Below are 13,920 nucleotides of genomic sequence, written 5' to 3'. Positions count from 1 at the left end.
TCAATGTTGTGGAAAGTTAAGTGGTCATGGAGTTTAATCGAAGGCGATTTGTCGCTACAGAGGACAGTATCTCCAGGTGCCATAATGACCTTCCAGAACTACCAGCTACCAGCTACCAGCTACCAGCTACAATCGACCACCCACCAACTCACCAACCCTGATGGTTATGGCCTTTCCTCCAAATCTTCACCGTTATCCTCCCTGCTTCCTCCCTCCTTCCTTGACCCAATGCCAAACGCCAAATCCACATTCCATGCCCAGCCCATCCCAAGCCCATCCCAAGCCTTAACCAGTCCCATCCCCATCAACCCTCTCTCCCTCCCTCCCTCACCCCCAAACCCAAACCCCCAACCGTTCAACCACCCAATCCCTTCCCTCCTCCTCCCTTCATGTGCTTTTTCCAACCCCACACATCCCCAGACTCGGTATTTATCCGTCCCGTATGAGCCGTCGGCTTTTTTGCACCCATATCCGATGGACAGCGCGTATTCCTGTCCCAATGCGTACTCTCCCATGGTTTTTTACGACGAGTTTTGCACCCAGTACCGCGCGATCATCTACTTAAATATTTGACGCGCAGGCCTTATTCTTCCCTTCCATGGACAATTCGAAGCTGTATTATTCCAACTCGCTTCTTAGTACTTACTTAAAGGGGAGCAGCGAGGACCTCACGCGGGTGGGGACGGAGCTGTCGGCGGTGCAGGCGCCGGCGATTCCTGAGATTGCTATAGTGCCGCCTGAAGACGGTAGCCCTGAGAGTGGAAAGTCCAATACGGTGGTTTCTCCTAGGGGCTCTATATACTCTGAGAGCTCTAGCTTTAACTCGCTATACTCGTCGGTTTCTAATCTTTCTGACGATACTGATCTTGAAAGTGTGAAGCTTAAATTGGGAGAGTTCGATACCAAGCCGAAGGGAGGGAAACTACGGAAACTACGGCACTTGTTCAAGTCAGAGAAGGTTGAACGGGAGGAAGATGAGGAAGATGAGAATGTGCTCTTCTTTCGCCACGCGTGTGGGTTCCTCAAGACGAGCTTCTATGACTATAAGACGAACGAGACGTTGAAGGTGCTGTGGAGTGAGGCGTGTGAGGTGTTTTTGTTTGGCGATAAGCTTCTGGTGATCTTGCCGTCGCTGGGTGAGCTTCTACGGTTTATTTTGGAAGCGTCGTTTGAGTTGGGCGAGGTGAAGTTTTCCAACTTGAATAAGTTCCATACGCCTGAACCGTTTGTGCCTGAGCAGTTACTTCAAGATGCACTTCCAGCGATCCACGACTTTAACCATGTTTTGGATTTATACGCGGAGTCAAAAGCAAACGCTCAAAGACCAGAACTCTACGAAAAGCTCATTCGTGACGCTAACCGCTCAGACGGGCTCTGCGTACCTCTTGCAATCGCCATGTTTGGTAACTGGTTGCTTTCATACAATAAGAGCGACGACGTGGCCAACAATTACGACAATGTGCTTATTCTTAACTACTTTAGGAAAGCCGCTCGTTTGGCCATGGCGCTCCGCAAGTTGACGCCAGAACTTGAACCGGCAGTGGAGAGCTTCCCACCTCAGGAACAGATCCTTTTAAAACGGTTCCTCATAAAGGACACTAACAACGCTCTTGCACTAAGTCTACACAGCTTGGGCGAGTACTATCAACATATTCATGACCATAATGTCGCCGTGACGCTCTGGGAGCTCAACTGTCACCTCACGGGAGACCTCGAAAGCGGGAACCTAGCCATTCTAGGCCTCACTAACGGATACGGGTTTGGCAACAAAATCAAAGAGCATAGCCATATTGGCAAACGGTCCAAGACCAACAAGTTCAATACGAAACGTCGTATTGCTCATGTTTACCGGATACTTCTCAAACGACCCGACTTCAATGAATACGGCGTTTCTTGGGCCACCAAAGAAAAATACGACTAAAAAAATTACCTTACGCTCATTCGTTTCCTTGTTAATTTCCCAGCTCACGCTGTTTGCATCATTTACATACTAGATTCATTACACAAAGTTTCATCATGGCCGCTTCAGTCTGTTCTAATTGCCCTTGCCACTGGCAGCGGCAGCGGCAGCAGCCTCCTCACGCTTTTTCTTCTTCTTGTCGTCAATCTGCTCCACCTTCACTTCATCAAGGCCCTTCTCCTCCAACAACTTTTCAATATAAGCTCTGGCCTCGTCACTGACATCACCCTGGACAACAATCTCGTCCTTCTTTTCAGCATTCTTCACCACAGAAGCACCAGTGGCAAACTTCTGAGCAAACGTCTTGGACAACTTCTTCATGTCAATGTTGAACACTTCCAAACCTCCAATCGAAATGACGTGCTTTCTTCTGTTTCTTTCGATTCTCTTGATCACAACCTTCGACGCAAGCTTCTTCTTCAACTCACGCTCAGCCTTGGCCTCTTCCTTGGCCTGTTTCTTCTCCAAGTCCTTGTGCATCTTCTCCTCCTTCTCGATGGACAAGGTCAGTGTAGCGTTGGCCAAAGCAGCATCACTATACAACTTTTCAAAGATTTCCTTGTGGTTGTCACTGAGCCACTCTCTGCACTTTCTGAACTGGCCCCCGAACTCACAGTACTCTGGAGGGAACGAGCAGACGTCACAGTATGTCACAGATTTAGGAGCTACCTCTGTCATGTGGATTATGGTGGTTTCTAGTTGGTGTTGAAGATGATGATAGATGAATACCGATCGGTTGTGTGGGTGTTGTATGCAGGTCGGTCGATGGGCGTAGCTCCAGGAGGTGACTATAGTCGACCTGGAGGAAAGAATTAAGTATAAAGAGGTCTTAGTGGCAGTAAGGAATGGCTTTGGAACTCCTTTTGGTTTTTTCTTTTACTTTTATGGTGTTTGGCGTGGAAAAGTGGTGGGTATATTTGGCTGCGAAAAGAGCATAAGTATACTAGTACCTCCATGTATTTCATCTTTTATTGTCTCACGTATATATACATCTAGATCCATTCTTCACAAACAGAGTATGCTCTCACAGGACGCCTGTTCTCAAGCTCGACGCACTTCCAGAGTGCCTCGTTGAACAAGAGCTTGTCGTCAAACTTCTCGTAGATGGTACTCAAGTAGTACCAAAGCTCAGGGCTGTTGTAGCCGTAGGCCCAGCAGTTGCTAAAGTCTTCTAAGTAGTTCTTGATTCTGATCAATCCGGCATCCACGTCCTTGTTGGAGATGAAAAGAGAGTTTTCAGGATCGTCATCTTCAATAAAGAGCTTGCACATTCCAAGCAACGTCGTGCCGTATGCCTTCTTGTTGAATTTTTCTTCTGGGTGGTGGAACTCTTCCAACGATCTTTCGAATTCTTGAAGAGACAAGAACTTGCGGGACTTGGACGTCAAAAGACCCAAAAATGTGAATGTCTTGACATTAGGTGGTGCAACAGTTTCGGCTTCAACAATACACTCTTCAGCTTCTTCCAACGAACCCAATCTAAGGTAAATGGATGCAGCCCATAACCAAACGTCTTGCAAAACACGACGGGCTGGCTTGGAGGCAGGCTGGACTTCCTGTTGGGCCTTGCTGGATGTCTTACCGGTACTGCTATCACCACCAACCCTGGACAATCTCTTGATCTTGTCCTTGGCTGCAGCACGATGTTCCCTCAGGGCAGACTTATCAACCTTGAGTTCAGTCACAGCAGGGTCAATCACACTAGGACGGTGGGACCATTTGCTTTCGGCTCTGGAAGCAACGGCAGATAAGTGTGGGGGTTGAAGGGTGTTGTTGTTCTGGTTAGAGTTGTGCTCGGGCTTGACGCCTTGTTCGAACAATTCACGGTAAAGCACGAAAACTTCAGCAATGGAGTCCAAGATGAAGTCAATTCCATGCTTGGCTTCCAACATGGCAAGCTGTGTCTTCTTCAATTGCAAGATAGAGTATTTCTTCTGGAAAGAAATGGAAGTGCCCTTTTGATGGGACTTTTGCATGTAAAGACCAGCAATGTTCAAAGCGTCTTCAACAAATCTTTCAGACTCTGGGGCCTTGGAGGAATCGGAACCATTCTTCTTAAGATCCTCCAAGACAGCAGCATCGTCAACTTGGTTGATGGCATTATCCGTGCTAGCCTTCTCAGCTTCAGCAGCAGAGTGTAACAACACAAACAAGTTCCAGACCTGGAACTGCTCTGGGTATTTCTTCAAAGTAAACTTACACAACTTCAAAGCAGGACCAACGAGGTTGTTGTAAGACAACTCCAAGGCGTATCTAAAAAGCAAGCTGGAGTTACCAGTAGAGTTGACGATAAGACTGTTCTTCCAGTACTTGAGAACCAATTCGGTGTTCTCCTTCATGATTTCATGCGTAGGAGACAGGTGAGAAGCCAAGTAGGAATGGAGGTCACCCATCACAAACCATGCTTTGGACACGATACGAACGAATTTCGACTGGTCGTTCATTACCAAATTGGTGTTGTATCTGTGGTATAAGAAGGATAATCTGTTGTCTTGCAAACCGACCTCTTCATCATAACGCAACTCGGCCACAGTAGCGAGTTCCTTCAAGTAATTAGAGAGCTGCTTGGTGAAACCCTTGAGTTGCTCGACAACCGAGTATAAGCTAGTGTACTTGAACTTCTTTGGCAAGTCACTTTCCTGAGCAGATGGAATCATGGAGTGTTTTGGATTAAAGTGTTGGATGCACATGGTATAAATGTCAATGACATCCAAGATATTATTAACACGGCCGTGGTTTTGCTCTTGGTCCTTCTCGACATAGTCAATGTAGGTCTTGAGAGCAGCAATGGCTTCGTCGTACTCCTCCAAGTCGAGCAAAGTTCTGATTAAGTTGGAGAGCACAGTGAAGCTCTGGTATGTCTTTTCAGTCATGTTGACCAAGAACTTCTTGGAAAGCTTTGGTTTGAGCACTTGGGCCACAAGCGGTCTTTGTGTGGAGATATCGTAAAGGGCCTCGTAAAGAGAATCAATGAAATCATCCTCCTCGCTGGTCTCAGCCGAAGCATCTGGGAAGTCCTTCTTTTGTTTGATTTTGTTGTTGATGAGTTCCGTCAAGAACACGACAAAGTCGCCTCTGAACTCCTTAACAACGTGTTTTTCATTTTCAGGTCTCAAGCAGAAACTGGAGATGGCAGTGATGCTGCATGCGTTCTCGCTGAACGTCTGGGAGAGAATGTCCTTGAAACGCAACGGTCTCGAGCCATTGGAGCTCAAAAGACCAACCACCCTAAGCAAAATGGTGTCCTGCCACCTGTTGGCAGCGATTTGACTCTTGGTGCCGTATTTACGCAAGTTAGCCAAGTACTCAAGCCAGTGTTTATAAGCACCTTCACGCTTTCCGGACCCGTAAAGGGCGTAGAATCTAGCGGTCAAGTAGTCCACAAAGTCTTCCTGGTCCTGGGAGTCTAGGCGAGGGGATTGGGTCAAGGTAAACGAAGAAAGCGTCGCAGACATGTGGTCGTATTCCGAGCTCAAGTAGTGCAAGTCAGCCAACACCACAGTATAGTACAAGGACTCCTCATAAGACTTATTCCTGGCAGAGTAGTTGGCGTTTATAGACGAAATGTAGTTTTTCAACTGGACCAACTTCTCCAGGGCCGCCTTGGCAGCATCCGTGTTCTTCCTCGAAGCGATAGCGTCACCCAAGTCGTGCTGGATAAGTAGCTGAAGCTGGTAATCCACAAACACCGTCTGCTGGAAGAAGTCAGGCAGTTCCTGGAATTCAAGCACCTTCAGCGGGAAACTCCCCAACGAAAGGGTTTTCATGTACTTGTCGTTAACAGAGGCCTCGATCAACATGGCGATAAGGAAAGACAAAGCAGTTAACTGAACAGAAAAATATGAAAAAAGTGGGGCCGGCTTCTAGAAGACGTAATAAATATGAAAGTCGGGCAGAAGAAGTCAAAAGCAGTTACCTCTCTTTCTTTCTTTTTCTCTGATACGTGCCCGGTTAGTTTCCCCAAAAATGCGGTGAGCACACCCTCCAACTTTCTCATGTTCTTCACATAGCCGTGGTTCGAGCAGGTCAAAATTCACACTAAAAGTGTGTTCCCCATTTGGGCAATTTTTCGCAGCCAATACATAAACAGCACATGCTACAGTGAATTTTCTCCATATGACCATTCCCTTGGCTGGAGTGGGGCAAAAGAAGTAATTCAGCATCGCTCAAATACCTTGTAGAGGCCCGGGAGATCGGCTAGTTGCACAACATGGTCCATGAGCGAAGGTGGGGCAACGAGTCTCTGGCGTACGGCGGGAAAAACCACATTCTCTAGTTGGTCGTTTATGGAGGAGGCCTGGGTGGAAGATTCGGCGTGGCTGGGGGAGTCGACAGGGGAAGGCACGTAGAGAAGGGCGATCTGGCGGAGGATTTGGCTGAGACATGTTTTTTCATCTTGGTAGTCCACTTTGGTGCCTAGACGGTAGATGAAGTATGGTAGTTTCGCTAAAGCAGGGTCTGCGCCAGCTAGAAGGAGAGGCACGGAACGAAGCATTCCTTCACTCACGTCCATTTCAAAGTACTCCTGGAACATTTCCCCCATTCCAGTAATGGTTGAGACCACCTGCTCGCGGGGAAGAAGGCCAGAGTGGGTTTCGTAAAGTGGTGCCAAAGCCTCATGCATCAGCACGGCTGGTTCTAGTACAAAGCGACCGAAATTGGCAAATTCAGTGAGCCCAACCTGGTAATAGAACTCTGATAGCACGGCCGCGTAGTCGCAGAGAAAGAGTTTGACGTCATATTGGAAGCAACAAAGCCTGCGGCGGCCGTCAACCACTCCAACATAGACTAGGTTGTTGAAGACGTTGGTGAGTGGCCGGTGCACTTGGTTCAGAACTTCTTCTTTGAGCTCTTGGATACTGTCGAGCTGGACTTCTCTTCGCTGGGAAGATTCTTCTGGGACGGTTTCTTCGTGCCTGGCGTCTTGTAGGATAGTGTTGATGTTTCTGGTGTCTCTTACAAACGCTTCAAGTTTTGGCTGGGAGGCATCCACCCTAACAAGTTTGTTTTCTTGTCGGTATTTTTTGACCAGCGTAGCAACGTCGTCCACGCCGTCGGTGGCTCTTTTGAACGTGCTTTGTTTGAACGTTCGGGATGTATCGTGGGAAGAAAGCGTATCATGGACCAAACCAGTGATCCACTCTATAATCTCTTCTTCGTGTAGAAACCGAACTTCTCTCTTTGTAGGGTGAATATTAACGTCAACGTTTTGTGGCTTGATTTCCAAGTTCAAGTAAAAGAATGGGTAACTGCCTTTGGGTAGAAATACCTGGTATAACGACACAAGAGCACGTTTGAGGGGATCACACGAAACCAAACGGTTATTAATAAAAAACACAGGTATTGATCGTCTCTTGTTATTATAATTGAGCCCTGTGATTGCTCCACTGACTTTCAAAAGCCCATACTCCTCAAACGGTCCGTCCTTGGAGAACTCTATAATGTCACTGGCGACGTTCACGCCAAAAACCGTCCTCAACCGCTCCTTAAGCTCTGCCTGTGGTCTAGTAGCCAACGAAGGCGTCGATTCGCCAAACTTCTTACACGTAAAGCCCACTCCAGACGTGTGGATCGCGTACTTACCCACCACATCCAATATCTGCGCCAACTCGTCCGATTTCAGTTTCATCAGCCGAAGACGCGCTGGTACATTATAGAAGAGGTCTTCCACGGTGATCTGAGTACCGTTTTTACCTGCCACGGGCTTTGGTGCTGTTTTATCCGCGTCTTCCACCTTGAACTTAGGCGTAGCCAATTGTCCACCAGTATAGAACGCCTTGTACGCCAACGGCGTTTCTGGAGTCTTAGACACAACACTCAACCGTGCAATATGAGAAATGGAAGCCAACGCCTCGCCTCGAAACCCGTAAGTCGCCAAACTCTCGAGGTCATCGAACAGTGTAAGCTTAGAAGTAGCAAACCTCTCACAAAGCAAAGGCATATCGTCCACGCCAATGCCACACCCGTTATCAGTAATCTGAAGCAACTTCAATCCACCGTCTTTCACAAGAATATCCACGTTCGTCGCCCCAGCGTCCACAGAGTTCTCCAATAGCTCTTTCAAGGCATTGGCAGGCTGGATGATGATTTCGCCCGCAGCGATCCTATTGACGACCGAAGGGTCGAGTTTCCGAATGGGCATGGAGGAAACCAAATTTTATTAGTTTTAAGGTCACTTCACGGGAAATGGCGCCTTTTATAGTCCTCTTCTCAGGAAGCCTTCTGGTGATAGTTCCCCAGATATGGCGCGCCTTAAATCAAGAAGTAACTACACATCTACTACACCATGGCCGACGCAGAATCGTTGGCAGATGTCGCCAATAACATCGACGACATTTCCAATAACCTTCGAAACCGTGGCCTAGGCGTGATTTCCGAAGCGTATGAGCAATACCAGAAAGAGGTGGCCAAGGCTGAAGCTTTGGCGTACAAGGGAGAGGCAGGGCTGATGGTGATGGAGAAGATCAAGGAATTGGAGCTGATATTTGCCAAGGTGACGCAGAACGATATCAAGGACTTGCCGATGTTTATGAAGGATTCGGAAGCGTTGAAGAAGACGGCAGCTTTTGCTGCTTTGAATGCTAAGCATATACGGTTTGGTGATTATAAGGAAGCACTTACACTTGACGAGTTTACCAAGGCAGCAAAAAAGTTTATGAATCCAGATTACGAGGAGGGGTCAGATAGGCTGTTGGTGGAGTCTGTGAATAGCGAACAGAGCGCTGCCAACGAGGTGTTTAATTCGTATAACTGGCTGAAGATGGGTGCTATGTTTGTTCTGTTGGGCTCGCGTGTGGCGCCTTCACAGTTTCTTTATGGACCTTTGGCGACTCAGAGGAGGAGAGTGGCGCCAAGAACGAGGAATGTGGACGATACGCTTGGAACTCAGGGTAAAACTACCGCTCAGAAGGTGACGGTGGAGGATATCCATACAGATCCAGAACAGAACACATCACATATGGTGAGAAGCATATACCGCAATTTGGTGGAGAAGAGTGAGGATGATAGGCTCAATTTTTATGTTTTCTTTCTCAATCCTGATTCGTTTGCTCAGCTGGTGGAAAATTTGTTTTATATTAGTTTCTTGGTGAGAGACGGTAAGATCAGGCTCGATAGTGACGAAAACGACGTGCCATACGTGGAAGTACTCGATGACGAAGATACTGTGGATGAATCGGCAGCTATTTCACACCATATTGCTACGTTTGACTACCCTACATGGCATCGGTTGATTGCCCAGTATAACATTACAGAGTCGTTTATTCCTCATCGAGACGTTCCTGAGGACGAGGGATTTCCAGCCAGCCCGTGACTTTAGTAAACTCCTCGTCGCTGATATTATCCCATTCTCCTTTACTTATAAGCTCGTTGAGTGGCCATTTGCGTATGGGCAAGACATCCATTCTGGACTTGACTCTGAGTTTCTCGAATAAGTCGATTCCAGCCACGCCGATCATGGTGGCATTGTCTGTGCACACTTTCAAGTCTGGGAAATGAAATTCAAGCTTGTTTTGGAACTTAAGGTTATTGAAGAGCTTCTGGCGAAGCTGCTGGTTGGCTGCAACACCTCCAGAGCATACAAAGTCTTTCACTCCCGCAAACTTTCCGTCGCCAGCGTCGGAATGCTTTGCAAATGCTAAGTTCACTCGGTCTATAATATGCTCAAAAACGGTATCCTGAACCTTGAATGCTAAAAATTGTTTTGTCCGTTCGTCAAGCTCCTGGCGTGCTTTATGGTCTTTTATGGAACTGAGAAGGAATGCAAAAGTGAATGCGATGTTTTCAGGAATCTTCTGGTGCTTTGGTTTATGCAAGGGCATTTTAAGTTTAAAATTGAATTCATTGTTCCTGTCAAGCGTCTTTATCGAAGAGAATTCCTCAACTTCCCTGGGAGGTATCAGTGCAACATACTTTTCAAGCTCGGGCCCGATCATGTTCCCACGCATACCCAACTCCCTGGCAGCCTTGTCAATCGCATCGCCACAGGCAATATCCATAGTATCTATAATGATCTCGTGCTCAGTCAACGATTTCAGAAATACTAGCATGGTGTGGCCTCCACTACATAGAAGACTGAGGAAAGGGTACTGTGGAGGTGGACGCCCGGGGTTTTCAGTCGTGGGCAAGTTCAGAGCTAGAATGTGCCCCAACATGTGATGTGTTCCCACCATAGGAATGTCCCATGCTAATGCTAGACCTTTGGCGTATTGCAAGCTCAGACTGAGTGATCCAAGCATTCCTGGACCTCGAGTTACACAGAGAAGATCAGGTGGGTTCCTGATACTCAAATCATGTTTTGAACAAAACTCCTTCATTAAGGCTGGCATATGCATCAGATGGAACTCAAATGCTGCTGTTGGAATCACTCCTCCAACTTCTACCGACCGTAAAGTCCTCTTCATCTCGTCAATCACCACTGGCTGCGAAGATGGAGAGTGTTTTTCAAGCAAAGCCACACATGAGTCGTCACACGAGGATTCTATCGCTAGGACACGGTATTGCCTCGAAAATAACCTCGAAACAGGCCTTAGCCCTCTCGATGGAAGCATTGTCTGGGGTAGAGCGATGGCATCGATGAGCTCCATACATAGCGAGTGGAGTCACGTGATTTCACTACGAAGTGCCATTGTTTGCCCCTTGACCTACTTTTTCTTCGGTTGCTATCGGTTTGAATGCATCGTTTAGGAGACTTTCTACTAGGGCTATCTAAATTGCATCCTCTTGCAGCACCATCTACGGGCTACCATTCAGACCAAAACGCGCCAATCACAGGCAAACGAGCACAGTCTCGAGAAGCAAGCTTCAAAGACACGTTCCATTGATACTACAGAAAAAAAGACCCCCAAAACTGCAAAAGCTGTTATTCAAACTTCCCATTAAACAGTCACTGCGGCCGTGAAAGGATGCCGATCCAATAATTTTCAGTATCTTTTGTTAGTGGTGCACGGGTTTCAGGCTCGAAAATCTTCACTTTCGCTAAGGCTCTGTTGATACTTCATTGGGTCCTTCTTCTCCTGATACACTATCCAGCTTTTCCTCGGTATTTTCGCCATTTGGCGCCTTTGTCGTTGAACCATTCGTTACACACGCATGAACATAACATATTCTGGAACTGCTACTATTTATTCATCCGCATATTTCATCACATAAATGTCACAGTCGTTGACAACGTCCGCCATACCGACGCCTTTTCAGCCTCATCGTGAACACCATACACATCATGAGAAAAGGAGCTTGCCGGAAACCGAGCCTCCGGCAGGGTCGGAGCCTGGCAGTGCCTCTCCGATATTAAGTTGTATGTTGGCTGGTGGTTTCGGAGGTGCCATCGGCGATTCGGCGATGCACTCCTTGGACACTGTCAAGACCAGACAGCAAGGGTTGCTGTTTAATCCAAAGTATAAGAACATGGTTCCGGCTTACGCGACGATATTTAAGCAAGAGGGATTTTTCAGAGGTCTTTATGGAGGTTATACGCCTGCTATTTTGGGTTCATTTCCATCTACAGCTACATTTTTTGGAACCTATGAATTTTCGAAACGGTTTATGATCAACAATTTAAACATGAACGACACGGTTTCGTATTTTATTGCCGGTATTTTGGGTGACTTGGCACTGAGTGTTTTTTATGTTCCATCAGAAGTGCTCAAAACAAGATTACAGTTACAAGGCAGACACAATAACCCATACACACAAGGATGCGGATACAATTATAGAAATCTTCGAGATGCGGTAAAGCAGATTGCTAAAACAGAGGGAACGTCGGCTTTGGCGTACGGTTATAAAGAAACGCTTTTACGAGACTTGCCTTTCAGCGCATTACAATTTGCATTTTATGAACGGTTCCGTCAGTGGGCCATCATGTATAATGACGCCAGCCACGACTTGCCATTTACCCTTGAGCTTCTGACCGGTGCTGCCGCTGGTGGTTTGGCTGGTGTGCTTACCACGCCATTGGATGTGATTAAAACTCGTATCCAAACGGCAACTGTTGCCTCTGCTGGATCACATGCACCTTTTGTCACGGCTTCCAAAGGTGCTCTTGGGAAATTCCTTCACAAGTTTTCAACCATCAGCGCTTTACACTCCATCTACAAGAACGAAGGCATCTACGGTATGTTTTCAGGAGTCGGCCCCCGTTTCATCTGGACGGGTATTCAGAGCTCAATCATGCTTTTGTTATACCAGATGACACTCAAACGATTAGACACTGTTTTTGGCCCCGACGGACTGTTGGAGGCTTAGAACAAACAAAAAAAGCAACATGTACATATGGGCGGTTTCTCCGGGAAATATAATATCATTCAATAGACAATCTCCAGCTGTAGAGGCGGTTTGGCTGCAAATTCTTATATGCAGTGCGGTTCTTCAAAAAGCATATAAAGAGCCGTCGATCTCCCCCACATCCCAATTTCATAATTTTTGGCATCTTCCTTTTCTTCTTCCTAATGCATGAAACTACTGAATTTCTTATCACTCGTGCTTCCCAGCTCACAGTGCCCAACAAAGACTGGACCCATTACCGTCTGGGCCTTAAGCTAAGATGCACTTATAACTCCTCAGGAGTTACTCTATTGATCCTTTCCCAAGGAAAACCAATTGTATGACCCACCCCCTTTTTTTTCGTTATTTTGATCTCTCTAATACTCAGGATACGTCTCATATTACCGAGACAAATGTAAAGTTTCTTACCAAGGAGCCGATTGTGGGGCTCAAGATCTCAGACGGCGATACTTTGAAGAAACGTCTTCAGATAACTTTTGATTCAGCAGGCCATTTCAACCATTTTGCACTGAAAATACGGTTATGGCTTGGATTGAGTGTTGTCGTTTCGAGATCTTTGGAGGACCAGCTTCTGATGTCTCAGGATTATGTTGGTCTGCAAACCCAGCAGGTCCATATCAGTAGGGAGCCCGTTGAACCGACCCCAGAGTTGAAGTTCCAACCCACTAACTCACAGGCTTCTAATGTTGATAAGGATTCACAGACATATTCTCAGCTGGTTTATCGTGATTCGAAGAGCGAGCTCTCATTGCCTCAGCCACCACCTCCACAAGCTTCCCAGGCATCTCAGCAGGCACCCCAGAGCATAAAAACAGATGATACGACCCACTTAAAGCCTACCCAGTCTTATTCGCAAACAAGCAATCCTGCTGAATCCCAATTCGCTATCCCTGCCTGGCAAATGAGTACTCCGCAAGCTCCTCTTGTCAAGGCTTATCCATCAATTGCAGCTTCGAATTTCCAGAATTCGATTAATATTCTTGTGGGCGCTGCTCAAGGTCTTCAAACTGAAATGACTGGATCACTCCCACAAGTGCAATTTCAGCCGCCTGGGTTTGCGGGAGGACCAACGGTTACTGGTCCATTTACAAATGCCTTTGGTGATACTTCCCAAACGACACAATTTTCACAGCCCATTGAAAAGAGCCTTCCACGCTTTTCTAATCTCAACAGATCAATTCTGAATGTGTTGAGTCAAGCGTCACAGAGCACTATTGATGATACGATATTTTCTCAACCGACTCAGCGTTTCGATAATAGCTGCTTCTCGATTGACTCGTCCCTAAATGGAGGTATTCAATCACAAGATACTACTGTTTGCAGTGGTGCTCTGAAGACAAAAATAACAGAGCAAGATTTGAGGGACGCCTTGGAGGATATCCCCTTTGATCTCCCTACAGATGAACCTGAAAAGAAGAAAGCAAAGAAAGGAAGTAAAATGGATAGCTTCTTAAACAAGGCATTGGAAGAAGCAATGAAGGACGACGAAGAGCTCGACGAACTTGACGATCTATCATTGAGGTTCAAGATAGCCCAAAAATTGAAAAGCAGGTCTTTTAAATCGTTCGTCAGGCGTGTCGACAAACTAATAGGAGGCAAATCAAAAGAATAAGTCTATATTGTCTATTAATTGAATTCGTTGAGAGGTATTTTGGTCCACTGTGTTACGGTCAAGCCGT

The 13,920-nt window shown here is 46.7% G+C and overlaps 6 protein-coding genes across 6 annotated transcripts; 3 read left to right on the top strand and 3 right to left on the bottom strand. All coding sequences in view use genetic code 12, as the record gives it.

Moving 5' to 3' along the window:
* Nucleotides 1-598: 598 nt before the first annotated feature.
* On the top strand, nucleotides 599-1,921 carry CXQ85_004225 (uncharacterized protein; the record flags this gene model as incomplete). The annotated part of the gene is made up of 1 exon (XM_025487853.1): nucleotides 599-1,921. One exon carries the CDS (start codon nucleotides 599-601, stop codon nucleotides 1,919-1,921), a length of 1,323 nt encoding a protein of 440 aa, XP_025341661.1.
* Nucleotides 1,922-2,035: 114 nt separating this feature from the next.
* On the bottom strand, nucleotides 2,036-2,638 carry CXQ85_004224 (uncharacterized protein; the record flags this gene model as incomplete). The annotated part of the gene is made up of 1 exon (XM_025487852.1): nucleotides 2,036-2,638. One exon carries the CDS (start codon nucleotides 2,636-2,638, stop codon nucleotides 2,036-2,038), a length of 603 nt encoding a protein of 200 aa, XP_025341660.1.
* A 314-nt stretch (nucleotides 2,639-2,952) lies between these two features.
* On the bottom strand, nucleotides 2,953-8,102 carry MLH1 (mismatch repair ATPase; the record flags this gene model as incomplete). Its single annotated transcript, XM_025487851.1, has 2 exons — nucleotides 2,953-5,787; nucleotides 6,135-8,102. The coding sequence occupies 2 exons, from the start codon at nucleotides 8,100-8,102 to the stop codon at nucleotides 2,953-2,955; spliced, it is 4,803 nt and encodes a 1,600-aa protein (XP_025341659.1).
* A 144-nt stretch (nucleotides 8,103-8,246) lies between these two features.
* CXQ85_004222 (Smc5-Smc6 complex subunit) lies at nucleotides 8,247-9,272 on the top strand (the record flags this gene model as incomplete). Its single annotated transcript, XM_025487850.1, has 1 exon — nucleotides 8,247-9,272. One exon carries the CDS (start codon nucleotides 8,247-8,249, stop codon nucleotides 9,270-9,272), a length of 1,026 nt encoding a protein of 341 aa, XP_025341658.1.
* A 45-nt stretch (nucleotides 9,273-9,317) lies between these two features.
* CXQ85_004221 (putative N(6)-L-threonylcarbamoyladenine synthase) lies at nucleotides 9,318-10,509 on the bottom strand (the record flags this gene model as incomplete). Its single annotated transcript, XM_025487849.1, has 2 exons — nucleotides 9,318-9,324; nucleotides 9,371-10,509. The coding sequence occupies 2 exons, from the start codon at nucleotides 10,507-10,509 to the stop codon at nucleotides 9,318-9,320; spliced, it is 1,146 nt and encodes a 381-aa protein (XP_025341657.1).
* A 601-nt stretch (nucleotides 10,510-11,110) lies between these two features.
* Nucleotides 11,111-13,853, top strand: CXQ85_004220 (uncharacterized protein; the record flags this gene model as incomplete). The annotated part of the gene is made up of 2 exons (XM_025487848.1): nucleotides 11,111-12,169; nucleotides 12,609-13,853. The coding sequence occupies 2 exons, from the start codon at nucleotides 11,111-11,113 to the stop codon at nucleotides 13,851-13,853; spliced, it is 2,304 nt and encodes a 767-aa protein (XP_025341656.1).
* Nucleotides 13,854-13,920: the final 67 nt, after the last annotated feature.

The sequence above is a fragment of the Candidozyma haemuli genome (assembly GCF_002926055.2).
Source record: "Candidozyma haemuli strain B11899 chromosome Unknown G_2014730914, whole genome shotgun sequence".
In the NCBI taxonomy this organism is placed as follows: Eukaryota; Fungi; Ascomycota; class Pichiomycetes; order Serinales; family Metschnikowiaceae; genus Candidozyma; species Candidozyma haemuli.
The sequence above is the reverse complement of the archived record's forward strand: the minus strand, read 5'-3'. Positions and strand labels throughout refer to the sequence as shown.